This window comes from Myotis brandtii, unplaced genomic scaffold, assembly GCF_000412655.1.
Source record: "Myotis brandtii unplaced genomic scaffold, ASM41265v1 scaffold729, whole genome shotgun sequence".
Classification (NCBI taxonomy): domain Eukaryota; kingdom Metazoa; phylum Chordata; class Mammalia; order Chiroptera; family Vespertilionidae; genus Myotis; species Myotis brandtii.
In genome coordinates, this window is record NW_005370880.1 from 166,230 (window position 1) to 188,594 (window position 22,365).

The 22,365-nt window shown below is 45.8% G+C and overlaps 1 protein-coding gene across 1 annotated transcript in view; it reads right to left on the reverse strand.

The window, feature by feature from the left end:
- ADGRE1 (adhesion G protein-coupled receptor E1) overlaps positions 1-22,365 on the reverse strand; it is a 45,405-nt gene that overhangs the window by 20,009 nt on the left and 3,031 nt on the right. Inside the window, exons 3-10 of the mRNA XM_014530262.1 lie at positions 16,666-16,728; positions 10,285-10,431; positions 7,862-8,017; positions 7,622-7,741; positions 5,018-5,164; positions 3,667-3,816; positions 794-934; positions 561-707 (exon numbers count right to left, since the gene is read on the reverse strand). Of these exons, the coding sequence (XP_014385748.1) occupies positions 561-707; positions 794-934; positions 3,667-3,816; positions 5,018-5,164; positions 7,622-7,741; positions 7,862-8,017; positions 10,285-10,431; positions 16,666-16,728 (1,071 nt within the window). The remainder of the gene's footprint in view (positions 1-560; positions 708-793; positions 935-3,666; positions 3,817-5,017; positions 5,165-7,621; positions 7,742-7,861; positions 8,018-10,284; positions 10,432-16,665; positions 16,729-22,365) is intronic.

The window sequence follows — 22,365 nt, forward strand, 5'->3', positions numbered from 1 at the left end:
AATTGTTTGCACGGCTCACAAGATCCTGCAGTATCTGACCTCCGCCCACCTTCTCAGATACAGCTAATGCCATTTCTCTTGCCCTTTCTCTGTGTTAGCCTCAGGGCCTTTGAGTGTGATCTTCACACTTCATCTGGATAATTCCTACTTTTCCTTCAAGCTTCAGCTGAAATGCTATTTTCCCCAAGCATATTAAATATCCCATTAGTCACTCCAAAGTGTTTTAAGATTTTTCAATGGTCATATTCATCGTGGTCATTAAATAATTATTTATGTGCTCTCTGTTTTTTCCCTAGACTATAAGCTACGTGAGGGCAAGTATCATGTCCATCATGTCCAGGACTGAATTCTCAGTGTACGGGTCAGATTGATTCATTAACTAATTAATAGATGTTCCGAAAAGAATGTATTGAATGAGGGAATTAATGAATGTGTAGTAAATGAATGAATGAATAAAGAGAGAACATGTGGATGAGGTGAAAGTAAGAAAAGGATCCAGAGGTTGGGCAGAGTGAGCAAGACACAGATTCCATTGCCAAGACACACAAGGAGATGATTACGTTTGCAGCTGAAGTTGCCATATTTCCAGGAGCCTTCCGGGTTGGGGCGAAAGCCCACAATGCAGCCACAGCTGTAGGAGCCCAGGGCATTGGTGCAGACAGAATTGGGGCCACATGGTGATGGATCTTGCACACACTCATCAATATCTGCAAAGAACTCGAGAATATCAAACAACCAAAGGAACAAGGAGATTAATTTTTGTCCAGGGATGTCCACACAACCCTCCATTTACCTCCACATTCCACCTCTTGCTCTGTGAAGTTCAGCCGTCCATTGCTTGGTGCAAAGCCAGGGTGACAGGTACAAAAGTAGCTCCCAAGGGTATTGGTGCATGTTGCATTGAAAGGGCACATATCCAGGCACTCATCAATATCTGTGTAGTGGAGAAAGGGCATGAAGCAGAGTTGGCCAACAATCCAACAAAAGTCATGCTTCCCATTCTGAAACATGAGTTGTCATTTAAATAATGGCAGCCCAAACAGGGACTACACTTCCCAGAATCCTCGGCATCTGGGCGGGACCATGTAGTAACCTACCCCAACATTCTTTTAACGTTGTTTCTGTAAAAGATGACCTGTCAACTAACATATAATAGTTAAACAGCCTGTTTGCTTAAGAATTCTAGGAACTAACTTCAAAAGAAGCAAACCCCAACCTCCAGATCTTCCGGCTCTGGGAGATTTGCTGACCTTCGATCAGTTATCTGTACAGACTGTGCTGACTTGCACGTAGTCCCTTCAATGGAGAACTCTGAACCCCCTACTTCCGATTTCTTTGTTCTGTTATGTTCTGTTTTTTTTTTGTTTGCTTGTTTTGTTTTTGTAATTCCTCTTCTCTCCTTACAAAAACCACTGCCTGTGTCCAATTGTTAAGATGGTCTTTGCAACCTAAGTGCACCATCTTCTTGGGCTGCCAGCTCTTGAATAAACTACTTTCCTTTCACCAACCCTTGTCTCTTCATTACTGGCTTTCCAGTGGTAGGCAGCTGAACCTGGGTTGGGTATCAGTGTGACCAGTCTTCACTCGTGGAATGTGAAAAGATATGACATTTGTCACTTCTGGGCCAATATGACCAAGAAGTGGGTGTGCCCTCTCTCTCTTGCCCCACCACTGGCTAGGACCAGGGATTCCAAGGTCCTAAGGGATAGAAAAACCAAGAGATGCAAGGAGGTTGGACCCCTATTATTACCTTGTGGAGGAAGGCTGCCCATTGGCCCAGTATATCCATATTGGATTGTTATGAGCATAAAAAATTTCTGTGTTAAGCTAGTGGTTCTCAGCTGGGGGCAATTTGCCTCCCCAGGGAACACTGGGCAATGTATGGAGACATGTTTTATTGTCAAGACTGGGGGAGGGGGTGCTACTGGGATATAGTAGGTAGAAGCCAAACATCCTACCATGTACAGGACAGCCCCCCACACAAAGAACTATTGAGCCCAAAAAGTCAATAGTGCAAAGGTTGAGAAACTCTATCCTAACAAATACAGAGTGGTGTCAGGTCACCATGGCAACATAGGGTTACCTCTCCCTCTGAGGGTTTCTGAGCCACAGAGGATACATGGAATTGAATGCCCTAGAGAAAAGAATTAGGAGTCGTCACAAAACATGAAGAATTGCCCTAACTGATTTGGCTCCATGATTGGAGCATCAGCCCTCAGACCGAAGGGTCAAAGTTTCTATTCCAGTCAAAGACATGTACCTCAGTTGCAGGCTCAATCCCTGGACCCAGTCTGGATGTGTGTGGGAGGCAACCAATTGATGTGTCTCACTCACATAGATGTTTTTCTCTCTCTCTTTCCCCCTCCCTTCCACTCTCTCTAAAATTCAATGGAAAAATATTCCAGGTGAGGATTAACAACAACAAAACAAAAACAAAAAAAGAATAAACAAGCAGCATCCACTAGTCACTTAAGCAGGTGTGTGGCACACTGCACTGGACATTACCATGGAGAACTGGGACAAGATGTCCTTATGATACGAATGTAGACTAATTTGGAGTCATCAAAGGCATGGAAGTGGCCCACAGCTGAAAGCATGGGGAAGTGGTATTCCTCTTGGTGTTACAGAAAACATCTCTAACCAAAGAGTGAGCTTCCCATTTCCAGACACATTGAAGCCTTGACTAGGCAAGCTCTTGTCAGAAATAGCAGAGAGGGAATTTATGTTTTGCATATGGAGCTGGACTCGTGCATGAATTTCAAAACTTTTGGGCCAAGAGAACCTTTGTTCCTGTGAAGTGAAACCTGAGTAGGTAAGACAAATGAAAGAGGTGATAGTGTGATGAAAAGTGGGGTGGAAGGCCATGGTTTGGCTTTCTTGCCCTTGATCGGGATCCTGAATAGGCTCCCAGGAGCCATTAGAGCTGTATTACCCTCTCTAAGGTCCCTTTCGATTTTTATCGCTCTACTGTTCTGCTTCTAATGTCAGCATCTAGTGCAGATCAATAAGAAGAAATAGTGGCTCCTTTCGATTTTTATCACTCTACTGTTCTGCTTCTAACAATGTCAGCATCTAGTGCAGATCAATAAGAAGAAATAGACTAATTAAAAGAAGCATGATTTCCCCTGGGGGATGAGGAATATAAAATGTGTTCTGCAGTGTAGCCGATACACTGAGGACGGCCTCCATTAACCCTTTCACTTCCTGTATGCAGTGGAAGTATTCCCTCCCAATGTTCCCCCAGAGGGATGGGTGTTTATTTCTCTTTCCTCTGATCCTAGGCTGGCCCCGACTGTGGCCAATAGAAAGTGCTAGAAAACTGCCGAGCCCAGGCCTTATGAGAACTGGCATTTCTGCTTTCTGCCCCTTTGAACGTTCCTTCTTGGAGACCAGCTGCCATGCCATGAGGAAGCCTAAGCTGCCATGTGGAAAGGCCCACGATGAAAATTAGGGGCCCAACTAAGCTCCCAACCAGAGACCAGCACCAACTACCAGCCACACAAATGAGGCCATTTCAGATCTGCCAGCCATCCTGGTACCCCAGAAAACCCATGTGGCCAACCTGTAACATCACGAGCAAGAACAAAGGGTTGTTGCTATATGCCATTGTGTTTCAGGGTCATTTGACAACCGTTGAGAAGTCCACCTCACGGCTGGGAGAATTACCTGTACATTTGAAAGCCTCTGGTTGTTTGGGGGTCCAAAACTCAGGCGAAATGAACCCAGGCAGGCAGGAACAACTGTACTCTCCTGCGATGTTGGTGCAGACAGTATTGGGACCACAAAGAGTCGAGTTTCTGGAACATTCATCCACATCTAAGCAGAAAATTGGTCTAAGTCATAAAGATGAAGGAAGCTGAGGCTATAACAGCAGTACACAGCCCACCAGGGACAGAGCCAAGGGGTTTCCCCGGCCCTGTCTCACCTTCTTACACACGTTTTCATTGCTATGGAGGGAAGCATTCAAATGCATGTCTATGAATGCACACAACCAGAGGCTCCCATGGCTCAGGGTAAAACCCAAACTCCTCCTTAGAACCAACGAGACCCTGAGAACCTGCTCCCAACTAAGCTCACCTCCCTCATCTTCTGCTTCTACTCCCTGTATAACGAGGGATCCAGATTCGTTGATGACCTGCAGGTTCATGAAGACTCTTCTCTCTCACCTGTGTTCCCTCAGAACTCAAACTCATCCACTCCTTCTTTCCCTGGTGAATGCCAGCCCCACTCCAAGGAATCACTATATTATTAATAATAATAACAACTAAGATATATCAGAGTGGAGGACTGAAGGGCAGGACATCTTGGATGTGAACCTAGGCACAGTTCAGGTGCTGACCCTCCTAACTCCTGCCTATTTGACATTGGAAAAGTGACTCCACTACAATGGAGGCTCTGTTTTCTCATCTCAAAAATGAGTATAAAATATCACTTGGGAAGACCAAAGGAGGTCACATATGGAAGAGCTTAGGGCCTTGGCTGAGAACCTGCCTCCAGGCCTTTGTCCCTGCTGTTCCCTCCTCCTGGAACACCCTTCCCCAGATACCCAATATCTCACTCCCTCGGTGTCTTCAGATCTTTCTCAAATACCCACTTCTAATCGTGGCCTTTGCTCTAATAAAATTAGAAATCTTCTCCAGCACTATCTTCCTTCCCTGCCTTATTTGTCTTCATCTCCTTTAACTATTCCAGACACACAATACATGCGTGCATTAATTTTTGTTACCTGTCTCCCTCCACATGAGATGATAAGTTACAGGAAAATAAATATTTTTGCCGGTGTTTTTCACCATTGTATCTACCATCCCTAGAATAGTGCCTCACATAAAGTAGGTGCTCCAGAAGTATTTGTTGAATGAGTGCATGAGTGAATGAAAGAAAAAATGAATGATGGTTGGCTTCCCCTTTGTAGATGAGGGCTTTAAACTCAGCTGAGATCCACCCTGATTCCTGCCCCACCACTGCTGTCTTTGCAAACAGGCTTGGACCTGGATCACCAAAAGACCCCTCCACCCACCTTCACACATTCCTCCTGGGCCATGGAAACTCCTGTTTCCACTGCTGGATTCAAATCCTGAGTTGCAGACACAAGAGTAGCTTCCAAAACTGTTGTGGCAGGTCGCATGCTCCGGGCAAGCTCTGGGATCGGCACATTCATCCACATCTAATGAGTGGAAATGAAAACCCAGATCAAGGCAGGTGAGGAATTGAGGACAGGAGATTGCAAGCAGGAGACCCACTCTACATGTTCCTAACAGGTGGCACACAGTGCTGCTGCTCCCCAATACCCATGTTCCCCCTTCTTCCTCACCTCCAGGGCAGTGAGATGCGCCTGGGGAGAATAAATGTTGGCCAACAGTGTGTAAACAAAAGGGTGGCAAATAGTTTCAAAACATAATGATCATAGATTACAGAGGTGTTCATTGTCTTTCACTGCTCCCTGTACCTACACCCTGGGATGTGGGCTCTGCCACTCCTTTTTCTGTAAGATGTGGAGTTGTTCCCCCACCCCTGGATCTAGCTGGCCCAGTGACTTGCATTGGCCAATAGAATGCAGTGAAAGCAATGTGGTGCCAGTTCCAAACTTATACCTCTAGAGCAGTGGTTCTCAACCTGTGGGTCGAGACCCCTTTGGGGGTCGAATGACCCTTTCACAGGGGTCGCCTAAGACTATCCTGCATATCAGATATTTACATTATGATTCATAACAGTAGCAACATTACAGTTATGAAATAGCAACGAAAATAATTTTATGGTTGGGTCACAACATGAGGAACTGTATTTAAAGGGCCAGAAGGTTGAGAACCACTGCTATAGAGGTTTGTTTGTTTCTGCTCATTCTTGGGGCCTCTGCCATATGAACAAACCCTAGGCTGGCCTAACGAAGAATAAAAGACAAAGTGGAAGAGAGATGGATGGCCCCAGATATGTGGACAGCCCAGCCAAGATCAGCAAAACTGACCCCCAGCTGACCGCAGACCCACGAACAACTCCAGTTGAGACCCAAAGAACTGGCCAGCAAAGCCCAACCTCAATTGCCAAGACATGGAACTGAGCATTAAATAAATGGGGGTGGTTTTTAGCCACTGACTTTCAGGGTCATCTGTTAGTCAGCAATAGCTAACTGCTACAAATGGACTGACTTCAAATATCTCTGGCTCCAAGGCAAGAGAATATAATGAGGTTTGAGCATGTCATGCAGTCACTCTCTCCAAATGAACATGGAGAATTCAGACTCCCTGCCTCTTGGTGAGAATATTCTGACTGCAATGTGGGGGACAGAATCAAAGAGCAAGACCGAGACTGCTGTAAACCATATGGTGTTTGGACCAAAGATGGGAAAGAATGGAGAGATTCCAGACCATTTACCAGGTCAGTCACCCAAGACATGATGACTGATTCAATATGGAAGGAGACAGAGGATCAAGGGAAACTCTCAGGTCTTAATTTAAATACCTTTTAGGAGAAAGTTCCAAAGTTTGGGTCTCCCTACAACAGAGTGTCTCTACCTTAGCACTACTGACATTTGGGACGGGATCATTTTTGTAGGGAGGTAGGTGTGAACAAAACCAACTCCATTTTTGCGTCCAGATCTCATTTCATTTTAAGTTTCATGCTGTGATTAACCTCACTGTCCTTAGCAAGCAGATCAAAGCCTTCTAGTTGATGAGTATCTATATTCCTTAAACTCTAGCCACAAATATTTTCATTAGTAATGGCCAGAATGCCATGACAACCAAGACAACTATCAAACCGGCCATCTGTCACAAGACCACAAGGAGGTATGGCCCCTGGCATTGCTGTACTGCATTCATTGTCCCTTTCTCTTGTCAATCATTAGTGCCTGAGTTATACTGTAAAAAAGCACTGTAACAGGGGTCTGGAAGTGGGGAATAATCTGTGCGGACTGCTGGGCTGTCTGTTCTGATCTAATCTTCCTATAAGTAAGTAACCTGTAATAAATTCTGTCATACTCTATGGAGTTGCCTGCTTTGTTCTTAAGTCTCAAGTTAATTTCTCGTTATGGTGGCCAGTGCACCGTTGCCCACCATCAGATGATTTTTGATTAGAATAATCTGTGCGGACTGTCTGTTCTGATCTGATCTTCCTGTAAGTAAGTAACCTGTAATAAATTCTGTCATATTCTATGGAGTTGCCTGCTTCCTTCTTCAGCCTGTAGTTAATTTCTCATTATGGTGGCCAGTGCACCGTTGCCCACCATCAGATGATTTTTGATTGTGGGAAGCTGTCCTGTGCATTGTAATGTGCCTTGCCCTCTAGATGATAAGATCACACACAACCCCACCATCACCACCAGTTGTGGCCATAAAAATGTCTCCAGACATGGCCAATGTCCCCTGGGAGAAAGAGCACTTGAGAGCCTCCCATACTCTCAAGTACTTCCTGACCCCACTGCTTAATTCATCGTAAGATCTCAACAGGAGTTCAAATCCCAGTTCTTCCACTTTAATGGCTGTGTGTCCTTGAGCAAGTGACTTCATCTCTCTGAACCTCCATTTCCTCAGTCTTAAATGAGAATCAGCAACCCTATCTCATAGGATCATCAAATGAAGGGATGCTTCGTTACGTAGGTAAATGAAGAAGAGCAGGTCCTCCATACCTTCACAGAGAGAGTTGTTAAAGATGAATCCATCTTGGCAGTGGCAACTGTAGCTTCCCAAAGAGTTGGCACACTCAGAATGCTCTGGGCAGACTCCGCTGTCGAGGCATTCATCGATGTCTGCGGAGCAGCAGAGGAGAGTGAGCAGACAAAAGATTGGCTGTCTAAGGTTAAATACGCATGTGCCCAACTCAGTGGTAGCTAGCCACGAAACACCCATGCAGAGCCCAGGAGCATTACCTGTACAGGAGAAATGACCGGGCTTTTCCGGGCTCCAGTTATCCCCAGTGGGAGAAGAGAAACCAGGCAAGCAGCTGCACTTGTACCTCCCCGGCAGGTTTTTGCAGACTGAGTTAGGACCACATTTTGAGGGACTTGAAGAACATTCATCTACATCTAGACCGAGAAAGAGCCAGAGTTACAAATCTGCCTCATCCTGTATAAAAGACTGTCTTTTCCAAAGATGGTTATAAAGTCTTCCATTCCTTATGCCCTTCATTTAGTGCGAATTTGGTACTCCTTTCATCAAGCAGCAGGTCTATGTTCCCTCCCCTTCAATCTGAGCATGCTTTCGACTATGGAGGAAGTGACACTCAAGGTTATAAAAAAAAGCATGCATTGTTCTCTTGAGATGCTCATTCTTAGAACTCAGCCGCCATACTGTGAGGAAGCCCAAACAGTCATGAAAAAGCAGCCTGCGTGGAGAAGAACTAAGACCTCCAGCCCACAGGCCTGGTGGAGCAGCCACCCAACAGCCAGCACCAGCTTGCCAGCCATGTGAGTGGGCCCTCTTCAAAGTGGGTCCTCTAACTTCCACATGAGCCAACTCAACTGACACTGTGTGGCACAGAGACAAGCTGTCCTCACCAAACTCAGCCCCAATTGTGGATTCATTCATGAACAAAATAAATGATAGTTATTGTTTTAGGCACTAAGTTTGCAGTTGTCTATTACCCAGTCGAGAACACCTTGCAAAACCACCTCTAGGAACTTACTCATTGAAGCACCCATTGAATTGGGCAATTGTGGTACCATGGGGTGGCCCTGCTCTATCAAGCCACCCTAAATAAACACTTGCTATGTACCTTCATGCAAATAAAACTTCGAGGCAAATCTCCTATAGCTCTCTCCTGGCAAATTGCACCTCTCCTAAAGAGAAATCTGGAACTCCACTGTCTGCCAAGATAAGATCACAAGGATATTCATCTCAGCTTTGCTTGAAGTTATAAAACTTTAGAAACAACCTAAGTGTCAATAACAGGATGATAAAATCTGGAGATGACATAAAGAATAACATGTTCCTTCATTTGACAAATATCTATTGATGCATTGTACTGGGGGTCACAGACATAGAGTGGACAAAATCTTGGCTGTAGTATCCATCACTTTCTAGATGAGGAATGTTCATTTCACCCCAAATTTAAAAACCAGGGCCCATCAGTACTACTGAGCTCACTGAATAATCCATGAACTATAGCGCAAAGAAAGATGGTTGGGGCTCCCTGGGAGCTATAATGATAGAAATGATTTATCTTATTCAGCCAACTACAGCCCACGGGTCAAATTCAGTCCACCACATCCATTTTGTGTAAACAAAGTTTTATTAGCACACAGTCACATCCATTCATTTATGTATCATCTACGGCTGCTTTTGCAATACAGCTGGAGCATTGAGTAGTCATGACAGAGATTGTAAGGCTTACAACCTCCAAAATATCTGGCCCCAGAAAGAAAAAGTTTACAGACCCCTGATCTTATTCAAAGGCACAGACAGATCTTTATTGCCAAGAAGAGAATTGGGGTCTAAATATAAGAAATGCAGACAAAGAACTTAGCTCATTCTGGGAACTATTTGAGTTTATATTATTTATGTTAATAGTAGCTCTTGGAATTGTATATGTGCCTAGCACACTGCAAACATTATTGCATTTATTCTTCCCAACTATCCTTGGAGGTAGATGCTCTTAAATACTAGTACCTATTTTACAGATAGAAACATTGAGGCTTGGAGAGATTAAATTCATTTCCCCAACACCTCACAACTAGAGTGTGGCAAATAAATAATGTGTGAAGAGACCACCATTAGAGTCAGAAAGACCTGGGTTTGAATTTCAGTTCAACTGCATGACGCTACACAAGTCATTTCAGCTCTTGGAGCCTTAATTTCCTCATCTTTCCAATGGAGAGGCATCCCACTGCCACTCTCGATTACATGGGGACATGCACCTAAAGCCCTTGCACGGGGCCTGACACTCAATAAGTGTTAGAAAATCTTATCATCTACATCGAGAGGCAGAAGGAGGGTCCCCAACATGAGATCAGTGGATATTGATAAATAGCATGTTCTTTAGTGGATATTGATAAATAGCATGTTCTTTATTTTTATTTATTATAATGCTAATCTCTAATCATTGAAAATGTTAATGACCAGGAGTCATTTGAGAGAGAGAGAGAGAGAGAGAGAGAGAGAGAGAATGAGGAAGAAGGAAAGAAGGAAGGAAGGAAGGAAGGAAGGAAGGAAGGAAGGAAGGAAGGAAGGAAGGAAGGAAAGGGAAGGTGGGAGGAAAAAATGTCTGCAGGGGAGGAACAAAGTACCTACATCTGCCAGCTTCCACCTAACTTTCTACTGAATGCTAGAGGATTTTGAGGAGGTGTGCACTCACCTTTGCATTCCACCCCTGGGCCTCTGAACTGCGTCAGTCCGTTGCTGGACAGGAAGCCTCGTTTACAAGTACAGTAGTAACTTCCCACAGTGTTGGTGCAGGTGGCATAAGCTGGACACGTGGTGGTGTCCCAACACTCATTCGTATCTAGGCAGCAGAAAAAGAAGATCCTGTGTTACAGCACCAGAGTGGAGCTGCGGGGAAAACCAGTGGGAGAACAAGAAGGCAACTGTTTTTGGGTCCCCTGTGAAGATATTGAAGTCCTAAATCCTGGACCCTGAGAACATGAACTTATTTGGAAATTTGGTCTTTGTAGATGTTATTAAGATGTGAGTTAGCATTAAATATTAAAATGGAATACTATAGCAAAAAAGAAAAAAAAGATGTGAGTTAAGATGAGATCATACTGGAGTAGGATGGTCCCTTAATCTGACATGATTGGTGTCCTTTTTAAAAATATATATATATTTGTATTTCAGAGAGGAAGGGAGAGGGAGAGAGAGATAGAAACATCAATGATGAGAGAGAATCATTGATTGGCTGCCTCTTGCACACCCACTACTGGGGATCGAGCCCACAACCCTGGGCATGTGCCCTTGACTGGAATCGAACCTGGGACCCTCTGGTCCACAGGCCGATGCTCTATCCATTGAGCCAAACCAGCTAGGGCGATTGGTGTCCTTTTAAGCAATGGAGGAGAGGTACAGAGACATAGGGAGAGGACCATGTGATGACGGAGGCAGAGATTAGAGTGATGGGTCTACAAGCCAAGGAATGCTGGCAACAGAAGAAGTTGGGAGAGGGGCAGAGAACAGATTCTCCCCCTGGAGCCTTCAGAGGAAGTACTTGGATTTTGGACTTCTGGCCTCCAGAGCTGTGAGAGAATAAATCTCTGTCCTGTTACGGCAGCCCTGAGAAACTGACATAGTGACCAAGAGTGCTCATCAAGGACCCTGAAGACCTAGGACTCTTCTTTCTCAAAGTGTGGTCCATGGCCATTGGCACCAGTAGGAAGCCTGGTGGAAGCAGAATCTCAGGCCCTGACCCAGATCTGCTGAATCATAACCTGCACTGTAACAAGATCCCCAAATGATCGGTGGGCCCATGGAAGTGTGAGATGCACTGACCTGGACCCTTGCTACTCCAAGTGTGGTCGCAGATCAGCAGCCTCTGCCTCGCCTGGGATTCCCAGGAGAGCTTGGGATATTAGACGCTTATTCAGCAGGTCAGAGGAGGCCTGAGATACACTGTAGCCAATCCAGCCCTGGAACATGTGATTTCACCTCTGTACCTCAGTTTCCCTGTGTAGTCCTCACCCACACATCCAGTGAGTCTCCCCACATTGATTCTCCCTCTCCCTCCCAACTATCATTCTGCATCTACTCACTTCTCTCTGTCTCCATGGTTATGTTTGGTACAGATCTTCCTCTGGATTGTACAATTAGTCCTACATCCCTCATCATGCCCTGCAATCGTCTCTGTATGCAAATTTGATTATTCACCCCACCCCTCCCTATAATACTGCCTGTTGCACTCAGAATTAAAATCCAAATTATTGAACATGACCCAAATAGCCCCCAGTGACTACCAACCACATCTTTAAGCCTCATCTCATGTCAGTCTCCATTTCTAGCTTTCCTACCACAGGGCCTTTGCACATGCTATTCCCTTTGCCTCTGCTTTCCCTAACCAGTTCCTATTTATTCTTCAGGTCTTACTTAAATGTCACTTCCTTCAAGAAGCCTTCCCTGACTCCCCCATAGCTACGTGTGCTCCTTCTTTGTGACATTCATTACAATTATAATTGCTCAGTTATTTGTGTGGTTAGCTCTTCGCCACACTGAGATCCAGGAGGACAAAGCCACAGATAGGAGCAGGCTCCAGGCATTAAGGAAGACGCTCACTTGATATTATCATTCCTATGGTCAGCAGAATAATGGCTTCCCTGAAGATGACCACGTCCCATCCCTGGACCAGGTGAATATGTTATGCTACACAAAAGGGGGGAATTAAGGTTGCATATAGAATTAAGATTGCTGATCAGATGACCTTGATATGGAGGTCATCCTGGATTATCGAGGAGGAGCCAATGTAATCACAGTGTCTTTATAAGTGAAGGATGAAGGCAGGAAAGGCAGAGTCAAAGCAATGCAATGAGAGAAAGCCTCGGCCAGCCATTGCTGGCTGTGAAGATGGAGGATGGGGACATGAGCCCAGGGATACATCTGCAGCTGGAAAAGACAAGAAAACATATTCTCCCCCAGGACCTCCAGAGAGGAACGCAGCCCTGCCGACGCCTTCATTTCAGCCCAATGAGACCCATTTTGTACTTCTGACCTCCAGAACTGTAAGATAATGTTCTTGCTGTGTTAAGCCACCAAGTGTGTGGTCACTTGTTATAGCAGCAGTAGGAAACTGATCCAATTCCCACTGCATGGATGTGGAAAACAGGCTCAGAGAGGTTAAGTGACTTGCCCAAGGACACACAGGGGGCAAGTGGCAGCGCCAGGCCTGTTAACCCCCAAAGCGCATGATTTCCACCACTGCTACGCAAGAAGAGGTAGGTCCGGCTGGAAATGGAATACATTTTCATGCCCTTCCTAAGACAATTCTATAGAAAAACCTGTAGAATTGGTTGTTTCAAGTCTGTTGCCCTGATGGACTGTGAGCTCCCAGAAGGCAGCGTTTTGTGTCTCGTTTACTGCCGTGTCCTAAATGCATAGAACAGTGCCTGGTACACAGTTGTTGCTCAGTTATAAAGACCTTACTGAGAAGGTCACATCAGAGCAAAGACCTGAGGGAGGTGAGCGAGTGGGCTAGGGAGCTATTTAAGGCAGAGGAAAAGGCAAGGATAAAGGATGATTTCATGGAATTCCAAGGAGGCTGGTGTGGTGGGAGCCGAGCAGATGAGGGATGGCCAGATCATGTAGGATCTGCTAGACCCGTGGTCGGCAAACTGTGGCTTGCGAGCCACATGCGGCTCTTTGGCCCCTTGAGTGTGGCTCTTCCTAAACCTTAGGAGTACCCTAATTAAGTTAATAACAATGTACCTACCTATATAGTTTAAGTTTAAAAAATTTGGCTCTCAAAAGAAATTTCAATCGTTGTACTGTTGATATTTGGCTTCTGTTGACTAATGAGTTTGCCAACCACTGTGCTAGACCATTGTAAAGCTTCAGCTTTTTATCAGAGAGAGATGGGAGCCCCGGGAGAGTTTAGAGCAGAGGAGGGGCACAACTGACAGGTTTTACATGACCTTCTGGCCAAGGGTGGGGAAGATGAACTGGAGAGGATCAGAGGCAGTATGACAAGGCAGGAGGCGTCTGCACTTGTCCAGGTGAGCGGTGGGAGCAGCAGGAAGCAAGAGATTCTGGATTTATTCTGAAGGTAACGCCAATAGGATTTGCCAGTGGGTTGGGTAGGGGGCATGAAAGAAAGAGAGGGGTCAACAATATTGCTGACATCAACTGGTAGGTAGGATGGGATATCACAGGAAAGCTCTTTATAAAAAGTGCTATGAAAATGTCATAGATGAATTATCATGATTAGGATCTTGAGAGCCGGGGTTTTTTGCCTTCTGCAAATGTTTTGTTATTTCCCTTTCCTGCACTCAGATTGTATCTTTCTTCTCATTTCCAGCTTCCTCTTTCATCTGCAGAGCCAACCTTTCTCTCTGCAGACTTCCGGCACATCGCCACTTGCGGTCTCCCCGCTCAGCTCCCCAAAGCTTTCTTCCTCTAGCGCTATCTGCCCAGCTCAAGTTCGCCGCCAACCAGATCAGCAGCCCAGTCCCCTGAGCCTGAGCACCTGCCAACCTCTCCAGCTCACCTCCTGTCCTGTCCCATCAGCCGTGCTCACCTTTGCTCAGTTCCCCAAATTCTTTCCTGACTCAGGACCTGTGCACCTCACCGGGCAGATCTTGGGACTTGCCAACCGCTGTAACCAAGTGAGCCAACTCCTTGTAGTATATCTTTACATATATGAATGCATATATCAAGATATGTAGATGTCCATCCTGTTGGTTCTGTTTCTCTGGAGAGCCCTGACTAATACAAATACCTACTATATGCCAGGATTCTTCTAGGCATGGCAGACTCAACAGTGGAACAAGACACACAAAATTATCAACCATCACAGAGCGGGTAATCCAGAGAGGAGTGGGTGAGTCATACAATGTCAAAAATAGGGTAGTCACTGCGAAGATGACACATGAGCTGAACACAAAGATGATGGTGGAGGGATCCAGGTATTTAGACAGGGCAAGAGCATCCCAGGTAAAAGGCCCAGTATATGCAAAGCTCCTGAGGCAGGACTGGGCCTGGTGTGTTGGAGGAACAGCAATGAGGCCCATGTGGCTGGAGCAGAGGGAGGGAGGGAGGAGGTGAGGGCAGGGAAGGGATGGGGCAGGTCATGCAGGGTCTTGTGGACCTTGGGGAGAACTTTGGCTCTACCTTGAGGGAGGTGGGAGCCCTACAGGGCTCTGGGCAGAGGAAGGACAAGACCAACTCAGATGCTCACAGGTGCTATCTGACCACTGCTGGGAGGGCAGGGAGCCGGGAGACCAGGCCAAAGACCACTCAACAGTCCATCTGAGACACACACGATGCTCAATCATGAGCAAAACAACTTAACTGGTGGTCATTTCATTAACCTAAGCAAAAAACATGACTTAGAGAGGCAGAGAGCTTTTAAAGTATAACCAGAATTTTCTTTTTGTAGGTCCCTTCCACGCATTTTCTAGTCTCCACAACAACACTGCAAGGTGAGGTGAACAAGTCTTTTTCCAGGGCCCTCAGGGTGTTAGCACCCAAAGTCCAGTGTCCTGGGTCCTCACACCCCAAGTCTGGGACCAGTTGGGATTGTCAGTCAACCTCCTTTTGGTACCTGCTACCACCGCAGGGTACAGATGTGGGAAGGGAGGCCCAGGAGCATAGGTTCAACCTGCCCCAGGTCACACCACGGGTCAGAATGCAAGACAAGGGCAAAGTGGAGTGAACTGATGCCAGGAAGGAGTCCAGGAGACCTGGTCGTTACCCCGGCTGTGCCCCCTCATTGGCTACCAGCTTTGGATTATCTGCAGCCCAGACAATAAGAACCAGATAATTCATGTTTCTCTGAGGAGGAAATGGAACAGGAGAGTGAGGAGGAGAGGAAAAGGAGAAGAGGAGGAGGTGGGGAAGGGCTAATTTAATTGAGCACTCACTATATCCTATTTTCAGCATTGCCTCTATCTTACTTTCTTTTATCTTCATTAAAACTCTGTGGGATTGAGTGAGCGTGGTTTCCCTTTGTGTGAAGAGACAGGGCGGGGGGGTAGGGGGGGCCAGGGGACGGCTCACAGGGGTGGCCGCAAGCAGGCGGGCATTTTCCATGGCGGGACTTGGAGTCTTGCACTGCATTTGAATCGGGCAGCAGTCATGCCTCTGCATTTGAGGGTGAACAGACATAGTGGAGTTTGGAAAAAGCACACAGACCAGGCCTCTAACCACTCCATGGGAGCCTGCGTGGCAGCAGCCTGGAGCCCAGAGCCTTTCCTGAAGCTGGTATCTTACAGAGAGACTTGTGACCAGCCAAAACGAACATGCTCATGGCCCCGTTATCCTTGGTTACCGCCCAAGATGGGCTCACAGAAGAGATGCAATGTGTTCTGAGGGACGACATGACTATGAAAGGCAACTCCTAGAAATCACCCCAGTGTCGGCTACCAGGGAGCAGTTAATATCGTGACAAAGAAACCACACGGCTAGGCAGGCCATTGAAGGAAGCTACAGTAGATATGCCAGTCATGCTGGCTACTGAGACTGGGAGGAGGGCCGCAGTTCTTCTCATGATGGAAGAAGTGGTCCACCTCACAGAGGAGATGCGTCTCACTACCAGTGGGCAAGAGATGATCATTCTGGATGCCAGCAGCCTGAATACAGGGACATGAGAGATGGCTTTAGAAGAAAAAGTTTCCACACTTCCCTGGTGTCAGAGACCGGTCTCTTCATAAAAGAGAAACTCCGTGTTTAAGAGAATCGCCCACTGACAGAAAGGACCCTGCACACAGCAGACCTGGCTCCAGTGTCCATAGTAGAAGCTTCTCTCCAGAAAGAAGCAAAACTTACTCTTTCCATCAGTCTCAACCCGGAAAACCCGTGCGTGCTGCTGCTCGCTGCACATGGCAGCATGAAGGAAAGCCAGAGAGGGGTCAAGAGAGACCTGTTCGGACTGTGAAAACATCAAGAGACTGTGAAAACATCAACTTCCCCCTCAAGTTCTGCAGCAGCTCCTTCATCGAAGATGTGAGACAAACCCGGCCAGCTAACTCAAAAGGAGCCTGCGGAGGCTGCGGGCAAAGGGGCTGCTGGAGAGCTAAGAAGGCAGATGAAAGGAACGTACTTGGAGTTCCTGAGGTTGAGGCAGGATCCACAGCACCACTGTTCACTGACCAGTCAGAAGAACCTGAGTCAAATGCAGCAGAAGGCATAGGATTATTTGAAGACGGTCAGCTAAACGGCCGCTCCAAAGCAATAGCATCAAAAACCAAAGAGATCGCCCTGGCTGGCTTGGCTCAGTGGATAGAACGTTGGCCTGTGGATTGAAGGGTCCCAGGTTCGATTCCAGCCAAGGGCACATGCCCGGGTTGCAGCTCGATCCCCGGTAGGGGCTGTGCAGGAGGCAGTCAATCAACGATTCTCTCTCATCATTGATGTTTCTCTCTCTTCCTTTCCCTTCCTCTCTGAAATCAATAAAAAAATATTTTTTTTTTTAAAAAAGAGAGAGAGATTGAACAGGTTTACTGACAAGACTGTGTAACTTTCAGGATGGTTGGGAAAATACTGATTGGAAAAGATCCTTCATTAGAAAAGTCCATACAGTTTGCATTGAGACAGAATTTACATGAAATAGGTGAGCGGTGTGTGGAAAAACTCAAGTATTTCATTGAAGAGTATGACACCGCTAGTCAAGACTTTGAGGAGCCTTTTTAAAAATTTACTTGCTCAGGCAAAAAAAAAAAAAAAAAAAAAAACTAGACCCCTCCCCCCCATTGAGTAAATCCTTAAAATACGGATTTTTATTTTTATGAAGAGAAGTACTTTATGATGTTGACCACAGTTCCAAGATCAAATAAACATCTAAAATAGTCTTAAGATATTTTAATTAGAATTTGTTATATCTACATGTAGAGCCTTCTAATTAATTATCTTTTTCCCCCCTCTAAAATGATGGGTCAAGTAATGTTTCAAATTCTGGAGAACAGCTTTCCGCACTTATTCATGTGCTGTAGTCTTCCATAGTATGTGGTCATTTGTTTGGTCACACTAGTGTCGTTTTTAGAGATCATCCCACTTAAACATTTATAAGATTTTTTGCATTTCATAGTCACTGATACCATGTGAAAATGTAAGAATTTTAAGTTGTGATCTTATTGACTTGTTGCTTCCTTATCTTAGGCTTTGTAAGTTTTAATATGTTTAAGTATAAGATCCAAATAAACTGAATGCCTTGGTATCTTAGATAATATTTGCTTTGAGTATAAATTCTCATGGCAGTACCTAGAGCACTTAAATCTCTTAAAAGACACCTCACAATAAAATCCTGTTTTCTAAGTAAAGGAACCTAAATTAATGTCTTCTATTAAAATAATCCCGAAATTCTTGTGTGTGTCTTAAACGACATCATATGTAGGTAATTTGAGGTGAAAGATGAGGTCCATTTTAAAGCTGAAATTTCTTTTAAAATTTCTAATTGAAAGAGAAAAATTTAGAATTTGAGTAGCAGAGCTACATTTTTTTTTGCCATTGGCCCATATTCCCTGTCTTTAGAGAGAAGACGGATAACATATCCATGATTAAACTATTTACTGATTATGTATGTCTTGGTTCTCTTTGTAGTCTAAAAAGTTCTTTGTTTTGCTGCTTTTCTAAGGGGTTCTTCAAAAGTGTTCTTGGAAGAAACAAAGCAGAATATGTAGTAAGCCTCGCACAGACATTAATTTAGGTTCCTTTACTTAGAAAACAGGATTTTATTGTGAAGTGTCCTTTCACCCAGCAGTCTGTGTAAACCATCCATCATGAGCTAGCCATCCAAATAACAGGTTAGTGAGGAATCTAACTGGGACGATTAGGATATTCCACTCATTCAGAGCTACATTTTTTTTTGCCATTGGCCCATATTCCCTGTCTTTAGAGAGAAGACGGATAACATATCCATGATTAAACTATTTACTGATTATGTCTTGGTTAATCTCTTTGTAGTCTAAAAAGTTCTTTGTTTTGCTGCTTTTCTAAGGGGTTCTTCAAAAGTGTTCTTGGAAGAAACAAAGCAGAATATGTAGTAAGCCTCGCACAGACATTAATTTAGGTTCCTTTACTTAGAAAACAGGATTTTATTGTGAAGTGTCCTTTCACCCAGCAGTCTGTGTAAACCATCCATCATGAGCTAGCCATCCAAATAACAGGTTAGTGAGGAATCTAACTGGGACGATTAGGATATTCCACTCATTTCCTGATCACTTCCAGCTGTCCAGTGGCATTTAGCCAAAATATATAATTTTGTGGCATTAGTTAGGAAACCTTCAAAATTATGTTTGTTATTACTACCCAATGTCATTATCCTCCCATCCTCCTCCCATTTTCACCACTCTCTCACCTGAATTCTGGCATCATTTTAGTGGCCTTTATTGATACTATCTTAATAGCTACCCAGAGTAGATAAACATTTTATTAAATATGGAAATAGCAGTATAAATAATTTTAGCAGATCCTGGAATAGGTACCTCAAAAAATGTATTACGTCATTCCACAAATTTAAAATTGAATTGAAGGCAACAATTATTTTCTTACATCTCCTATATAAGACCAACTTGAATTGTTATTTTTGCCATTTAGATGTACATAGCCAAAACTCAGCCCTACATATTATCTCTGGTATTCTTTATTCACTAGAGGCCTGGTGCATGAAATTCGTGCACAGGTAGGGTCCCTAGGCCTGGCCAGTGATCAGGGCCGATTGGGGCCTTCTGGCTGCCCGCTGGGGCCTTCCTTCCCTCCTCGCCGCCCCCTTGTGGTCAGCGCACATCATAGCAAGTGGTTGAACTGAAGGGACACTTTGCATAGTAGCCTTTTATATATATAGATGTGAGCAATGATTTTGTTTGTTACAACCACCTTAGAAAGAATAAATGTACTGATTTTGTTTCTCCCCTGTCCCATGGGTTTCTTCTCCTTATATTTTATAGGTCCAGGATCCACTTTCTTTAGTCAGGATGTCACAATTTAAAAAATAAACTTGAGGAACAACCAAGATGGTGGCATAGGGTATATACCTGTACGTGCCGCTCCCCACAACCACATTAAAACTACAACGGAAAGACAAAAAAGTGATCATCCAGAACCATGGGAAAGCTGGCTGAGTGGAAGTTCTACAACTAGAAGGGAAAAAGCGCATTGAGGCTGGGTAGGAGGTGCAGAGGCGCCAAGAGCAGAGGTATGGAGGTGCGCGAACCGGGCTGCTCCTGGGTGTGTGGGAAGGGAGATACCAGCTCCTGACTGTACTGACCTCGTTTCCAGCAAGTCTCTAGGGACCCAGACTCCTACAGGGAGAAACCAGACTGTCTGGCATTGGGTCGGAAAGCGAGGGTGGCTTTCTTAGTGAGCAATGATTTTGTTTGTTACAACCACCTTAGAAAGAATAAATGTACTGATTTTGTTTCTCCCCTGTCCCATGGGTTTCTTCTCCTTATATTTTATAGGTCCAGGATCCACTTTCTTTAGTCAGGATGTCACAATTTAAAAAATAAACTTGAGGAACAACCAAGATGGTGGCATAGGGTATATACCTGTACGTGCCGCTCCCCACAACCACATTAAAACTACAACGGAAAGACAAAAAAGTGATCATCCAGAACCATGGGAAAGCTGGCTGAGTGGAAGTTCTACAACTAGAAGGGAAAAAGCGCATTGAGGCTGGGTAGGAGGTGCAGAGGCGCCAAGAGCAGAGGTATGGAGGTGCGCGAACCGGGCTGCTCCTGGGTGTGTGGGAAGGGAGATACCAGCTCCTGACTGTACTGACCTCGTTTCCAGCAAGTCTCTAGGGACCCAGACTCCTACAGGGAGAAACCAGACTGTCTGGCATTGGGTCGGAAAGCGAGGGTGGCTTTCTTACAGAACTGCTCACAGGGATCATTGTTACTGTGGGGTAATGGGACTCGGGGACGCGGAGACACTGAGACGAAGACAGTGAGATGTGGAGATGCGTGGAGTCGCGGAGACTGCTGACAACAGCCATCACTGTTTGCTTTGCCCCGGTGATTCTCTGAGACCCTGCCCCACCCAATTTCCAGCGAGACTCTGGGGACCCAGACTCCTACGGGGAGAAACTGGACTTTCTGGCATCGGGTCAGAAAGCGAGGGTGGCTTTCTTGCAGAGGTGCTTGCAGGGATCATTGTTACTGCGTGGGGGCACAGGACATGGGGAAGCGGAGACGCAGAGATGGCTGACTGGCAGCCATCACTGTTTGCTCTGCCCTGGTAATTCCCTGAGACCCTTCCCTACCCAATTTACAGCTGTGCACAACGGCTTTTGCATATGAATGGCCTGTCCTTTCTCAGCCTAACCTAACAAACTGCAGCTGGGTCAGAAAGCTCCAAAATTTCCAAACCCCAAACAAAGAGGAGAAATCTGCAGATCTCACTGTAGCTCCTGCTGGATGGCCTCAGGAAGTGGTTGAATTTGCACCTCCTTGGAGATCCAGAAGCCAGTGTACCCAGTGGTCAGATACCAGATTTCAACTCCTCACATCCATAAGTGACACACTCAAGAGGCAGACTCAGTGAGCACCAAAGCCCCACTGAAGCAAGTCTTGCCCCATAAGGGTGTCTCCAGCACAGAAGTTCTCCCACCATAGACACAGCTGATTCTCACAGCCAATTGGCCTGGAGGTCGATTCCTCCCGGTGATACCAACTACAATCAAGTCTTGACTATGGCAGGACTGTGCACCCAGCCCACGGAGGGGTGCACCAAGAGTGTCCACCTCAGGTGATTGGGGAGGCTGAGCCACTGGGCCCAGTGGGACACCTACCACACAAAGCCACTCTGTCAACACAGGGAAGTGGCCAAGATGCAGAGATGAAGAAACATGTCACAAATGGAGGAAAGCAGATTACTGAGTTTGGAGTTCAAAGCCACAGTTATAAGGTTACTCAAGAATCTTCTACAAATCTCTGAGGAACTTAGTGAGACCTTCAAGGATCTTAATGATGCGCGACCGGGCTGCTCCTGGGTGTGCAGGAAGGGAGATACCAGCTCCTGACTGTTCTGACCTCGTTTCCAGCGAGTCTCTAGGGACCCAGACTCCTACAGGGAGAAACCAGACTGTCTGGCATTGGGTCGGAAAGCGAGGGTGGCTTTCTTACAGAACTGCTCACAGGGATCATTGTTACTGTGGGGTAACAGGCTTGGGGACGTGGGTGGAGTCACGGAGATGGCTGACGACAGCCATCACTGTTTGCTCCGCCCGGGTGATTCTCTGAGACCCCGCCCCACCCGAGCTGTGCACAGCGGCGCAAATGAATCACCTGCCCTTTTGCAGCTTAACCTAACAAACTGCAGCTGGGTCAGAGAGCTCCAAAATTTCCAAACCCCAAACAAAGAGGAGAAATCTGCAGATCTTGCCATAGCTCCTGTTGGGCGGACTCACACAGTGGTTTGAATTTGCACCTCCTTGGAGATCCAGAAGCCAGTGTACCCAGTGGTCAGATACCAGATTTCAACTCCTCACATCCATAAGTGACACACTCAAGAGGCAGACTCAGTGAGCACCAAAGCCCCACTGAAGCAAATCCTGCCCCATAAGGGTGTCTCCAGCACAGCAGTTCTTCCACTATAGACACAGCGGGTCCTTGTAGTCAATTGGCCTGGAGGTCATTTCCTCCCAGGGATACCAACAGCATTTAAGGCTTAACTACAACAGGACTGCACACCCAGCCCATGGAGGGGTGCACCAAGAGTGTCCATCTCAGGTGATTGGGGAGGCTGAGCCACTGGGCCCAGTGGGACACCTACCACACAAAGCCACTCTGTCAACACAGGGAAG